This window comes from Salvelinus fontinalis, chromosome 5, assembly GCF_029448725.1.
Source record: "Salvelinus fontinalis isolate EN_2023a chromosome 5, ASM2944872v1, whole genome shotgun sequence".
NCBI lineage: Eukaryota > Metazoa > Chordata > Actinopteri > Salmoniformes > Salmonidae > Salvelinus > Salvelinus fontinalis.
The window spans coordinates 32,593,520-32,599,164 of record NC_074669.1 but is presented as its reverse complement, the minus strand read 5'-3'; the positions used below and the strand labels follow the sequence as shown (position 1 = coordinate 32,599,164).

General features: G+C 42.5%; 1 protein-coding gene across 1 annotated transcript; it reads left to right on the top strand.

The window, feature by feature from the left end:
* The first annotated feature begins 2,700 nt into the window (after nucleotides 1–2,700).
* LOC129855477 (forkhead box C1-A-like) lies at nucleotides 2,701–5,263 on the top strand. Its single transcript, XM_055923189.1, has one exon. The coding sequence runs from the start codon at nucleotides 2,940–2,942 to the stop codon at nucleotides 4,353–4,355; it is 1,416 nt and encodes a 471-aa protein (XP_055779164.1). The 5' UTR covers nucleotides 2,701–2,939; the 3' UTR covers nucleotides 4,356–5,263.
* The last annotated feature ends 382 nt before the right edge of the window (nucleotides 5,264–5,645 follow it).

Below are 5,645 nucleotides of genomic sequence, written 5' to 3'. Positions count from 1 at the left end.
TCGAAATATTAGAATTTACACCAAGTAAAGGAAATTATTGATAATATCTTGCCAAATTGTTTAAGTGAATTCAAAAGAAGTTACCTTGATTCTACACAGAAAATACAATGTTTTGCAGCCATAACTTTATTTATATTGAATCTAATATTTAATGCGCCATGCAGTTTTTGAATAGTTAGCAAATTCAAATAAAGGCCATGCAAATAATGCATAGCCCTCCAAACATTGCTATTAATAACAACGTGTTAACCTTCGAATATAATTGTTATTCTAAATGAATACAGAACTATGTATTTATTGTAATGATTACGTTGCTGCTCAGATTTCATTTTACTCTCGTTTTGTACGTTATAGGAAACAATAATGTACTGTAAGGCTACCTATTTCTCGCCGAGGCCTATTATTTATGACAAATCGAACCAAATATTAATGAATTGATAAATCAACAATAGCAATGACATTGTTACCAAGTTTATACAATTCAGCAAGTAATTTATTGTAATCAACAGTTACAATATTAGACCTGTTATCACGGTATTTTTCTCGGGAACACTGTGGCAGTGTGTTTATTAACTAGGCGGGCAGTCCCATTAACAGTAAGTAAAGTCAGTGATTTGGGTAAACATTCCCGGGTCTGTAAGCCCCAAACCTAGGATGTGTCAGTGTCAGTCTCTCTCTCTCTCTCCATCTCTCTCGTACTCTCTCAATTCAATTCAAATGGCTTTATTGACATGGGAAACATGTTTACATTGCCAAAGCAAGTGAAACGGATAGTAAACAAAAGTGAAATTGACAATCAGAAATGAACAGTAAACCTTACACTCACAAACGTTTCAAAGAAATAGAGAAATTTCACCGGGCGCATCTCGCCTCTACTTCCCAACTTCCCACCATCAAGATCCAACACTAGAATGACACAGATGGGACAGTTATGTCGACGGTCTATTACAGAGAATTTTTCATTTTATTTGGCTAATGAAACTAATAGGCCTACTAATAAAAAATACTGAGACGTCTAAAATGCAGTTGCAATAATATCCCCCAAAACATGGCCTATACTGCGTAATAGTAGCCCAGGCCTACATTAGAACAAAAGTGAATTTGGCTGAGATAGTTATATCAAAATTCACGTACGCCTACAACAATTATTATTTGTTAACAAAATATTGTAATACTCATATGGGCAATAGGTCGTCTAATTCCTAATAAAGGGATGGTCTGTGAACAATTCCTAATACAGTGATGTCGTTGTTAGCACCTTTTGACACTAAATCCGTGCTTGTATTGAAATGTTGATGAACTCAGCATCACGGACCCAAACAGCAGAGGAGGGCACTGGTATCATGTGAATGTATGTTGATGTCGATTAAATCTAGTGTGCCTTTTGATTTCGGTAGGCTAATATGTGGTAGGCCTGTGGTCAGAGCCTATGCATTCTTCATTATAGGCTATAGGAAGAATACAGGCCTATTTAAGAATGATAATCAAAGCCTGTTTAAAAGCGTTTGAAGCAGTGACAGTAATAAGGTAACAAAATAGGCATCCACCTCTCCTCCAGATTAGTCATTTACATCATGTGGAATCTCTGACACCTCTCATTCGGTTGTGCTGTGCCCATCAGAAAAGATTAAAGGGCAGTGATTACATGTGATTTTATTTAACCTCTATTTAACTACGTAAGTCAGTAAAGAACACATTTTATTTGACAAAAATTACCCGGGTCAAACCCAGAAGACGCTGGGCCAATTATGGCCGCCCTGTGGGACTAACGATAAAGCCCGGTTGTGATACAGCCCGGGGTCGAACTAGGGTCTGTTGTGGTGCAGTAGAACTGAGATGCAGGGCCTTAGACCGCTGCGCCACTTGGGGGCCTAAAATGCCCCTAGTCTTTTAGCCAACATTTGATTTTGTGCTTTAAATAACATAAATTCAAGTTAGTTGTGTAGTTGAATTGGCATTGCTGTTAATGATTATATAATGTTTTATACATTAATTTCATTTGTAACCCATGAGTTTGGCACTGAAAAAGTATAGTAAAATTATACTCTCTGTGTTTAATTCATCCATAAAGAGAATACAACTTTCCGGTTTTATATTCAATATAGACGTATAGCAAGGTAATAAAAAAATTAAAAAATTAAAAACGTTTTTAAATGTATGAACAAGTAATTCATTTCAAATGAGGTGAAATGATTGAAGACTTCTTCTAATTGTACATATAGCCCTACACGCTTTCATTTTACACAATAGTTTACACATTGTAACAAATATATAGAGTATGTGAATATGTATGATAAACAGATAATATTAATATTAGGCCATATATTTTAAATAGGCCTATGTTAATGGTTCAATATTGCACAAACCGTTGGCAAATTTATCAATATTATAGCGTTGTCCCTCAAATCATCTTACGTTAGCTGGGAGTTCCCCACACCTCTCCTTGTTTAATTTCCGTGTGTGTGTGTGTGTGTGTGTGTGTGTGTGTGTGTGTGTGTGTGTGTGTGTGTGTGTGTGTGTGTGTGTGTGTGTGTGTGTGTGTGTGCGCGCGCGCGCGCGCGTCTAACACAGCTTGGAAGGATCTCTGACTGCTGCAACTTTGCTTGCTCCCATCCGATTGGATGTTGGAACGCATTCGGGGAGGAGCAGCCACAGGCCAAAATGTGAACAGAGTAAAACAAGTTCCTCTGTCGTGACGGATGCTTGAGCTGTAGTTTACTCAATGTTCGCCTCAGTAGACTCTGCGCAGCCTTCACTCCAGTCACCCTGGCAAGCCGTGGCTTAGGCTAAACATATTTCCCCAAACTCCCTTCGCAACTAACAGAAAATAAAGCAAAGGAGACTGCGAAGGAAACCGGAGCTACCCATCGCCGTCCGGCTGAAGCTTTTGGGAGAGTTCTTCATTCTTTCAAACTTTACGGGAAGGCGAGGAGGAGAGAATGCAGGCGCGGTACTCCGTTTCCAGTCCTAACTCTCTTGGCGTCGTGCCTTACATTAGCAGTGACCAGAGCTACTACCGGGCCGCGACCGGTGGAGGATACACCGGTATGTCTGCTCCCATGAGTATGTACTCCCACCCGGCCCAAGACCAGTACCAGGCCAGCATGGCGCGTGCGTACGGACCGTACACCCCGCAGCACCAGCCCAAGGACATGGTCAAACCTCCGTACAGCTACATCGCCCTCATCACCATGGCGATACAGAACTCACCAGATAAGAAGGTGACACTGAATGGGATTTATCAATTTATCATGGAGAGGTTTCCGTTCTACCGAGATAACAAGCAGGGCTGGCAGAACAGCATCCGGCACAACCTGTCCCTCAACGAGTGCTTCGTCAAAGTGGCCCGGGACGATAAGAAGCCCGGTAAAGGCAGCTACTGGACTCTGGATCCGGACTCCTATAACATGTTCGAGAACGGCAGCTTCCTGAGGCGTCGCAGACGGTTCAAGAAGAGTAATGTTCAGAAGGACAAGGATGACAGGCAAGGCAAGGACTCGTCAAGGAGAGGAGCCCCTGACCTGGAGAACGAGCAGCCCGTGCAGGGCTCCCAGCCCGTGCGCATCCAGGATATAAAGACGGAGAACGGGACTTCTACTCCTCCACAGGCCGAGTCCCCAGGCTTACCTGTGCCCAAAATAGAGAGTCCTGGCAGCAGCAGTAGTATGTCCACCGGCAGCCCTCACAGTGTGCCCTCCGCCCGGTCCCTCTCAATGGAGGGCCCCGAGCATCACCACCACATCCAGGCGGCGGCGCAGGGCTTCAGCGTGGACAACATCATGACCTCACTTCGGGGGTCGCCTCAGGGCACCACGGAGCTCACGTCCCCTCTCATCGCATCCTCTAGGACAGGTATAACCCCCTCTCTATCGCTCAACTATTCCCCCAACCAGACGTCTGCTTACAACTCACCAAACTGCAACCAGAACTCCATCTCCACGAACTCTAACGCTACATACCATTGCAACATGCAAGCCATGAGCTTGTACGCCGGAGACCGAGGCGGCCACCTCGCGCCCTCCACCACCGTGGACGAGACACTGTCCGATTACTCCATCACCACGACGACCACATCCCCGCTCGGGCATGGCAACCTGAGCGTGGGACAGGATGGTGGTCACCACGCGCACCAGGGCCGGCTCGCGTCCTGGTACGGGGACCTGGGACACCTGGGCACGAGCTACCCGGCACAGCAACAGAACTTCCACTCGGTGCGAGAGATGTTCGAGTCTCAACGGATTGGTTTGAATAGCTCTCCGGTTAACGGGAATAATAGCTGTCAAATGGCTTTCCCCTCCGGTCAATCCATCTACCGTACTTCCGGAGCTTTCGTTTATGACTGCAGCAAGTTCTAAAAACAACAAAAACATGTTTTTTTTAAATGAATAACTTTAATATATATATTTTCATCTTTTTGTACTTAAACCTCCCTCATACCGGTCCATTATTCCTCACAGAATGGACTAAACATATTGAGAGAGATGACATTTGTTCTGGTGTGTATGACAGACAGAGGCGTGTGTTACAACATCAAAAAACACGTAAGTTTTTTTCTCTCTCACTTCGGGAACTTTGTTTTTAAAGATTGTTGTTTTATCATCCACCATTTTATAAACGTGTTATTGATTGTAAATTGCATATAGTAATTTATTATTAGAAAGTAAGCGATTATAGTTGGATGTTCTGGACTAAGTTTCCAAATTCAGCTGCCTAAAATTGTCCTAGGAACTGTTATTTTAATAAAAAGGAGGGAACTTGTATACCGACCTATTCTATTAAATGTTTTGTGTTATTTGTTAGAAGTATTCTGAAGGCATTGCATTGTTTGTCTAATGAACTGCCAATCTATTTGATTTAAATCTGACGTGTTTATTAGCTCGCCATAGAGGCCTATATTGTCCTGGCTTTAGAATAACGGACGCAATGTCAAATAAAAGTTTGGCCTATTATTGCAAAATTAGGTGTCATGTTGCATTTTTCTGTTCGTACATAGACGTCATTTGTATATAGGCCGAAAGGTTCAAATCATTTGTCATTTTAAAAGACTGAGGTAAACAAAACAAACTGCAGGGGACGTTTGTCTTCGGTATTTCGAATGAATTATATAGAACAGAAACTATGGTACAAAACACCTCACACAGTGTGACTATATTTACGGTGGCTATTTAGAGTAATTAAGGCGTTCTGTTTCTTGTCTTGATGTACTGTGATGGCCTTATGGCCCTGCTACAATAATGGGGCCTATGGGGGTACATCCGCACGCAGTTTTGGCCTGGTAGCAAACTTTGCAGACTCTAGTGAGTTGCATTGGTTGATTTTCTTGAGAAATCACTGTAAAACCCAAACAGTTTCAACGATGTGACAGTCTTATGAGTCCCAGTATTATTACAACGTAAAACAATACTACACACACACAAGGTTACAGCCACTAATCCGATGTTCTGATGTATCACATGTACTGTAATCCGAAAGGATGTAATATAGGCTATATGTTTGTTCCTGGGCTTGTAGTGTATTATGCAAGTACCCAGGGTTTGTGATATATTTCCGTGTAATTGTTAGTTATTCCTGTAAAGGATAGGCTATTGTTATGGTAACATAACAAATGTTTCAACATACCTCTCCTTAGGCTATGGGATGTGCTG

Coding starts and splice junctions, on each gene's coding strand:
- LOC129855477 (XM_055923189.1), top strand. CDS start 2,940: ATGCAGGCGCGGTACTCCGTTTCCAGTCCTAACTCTCTTGGCGTCGTG.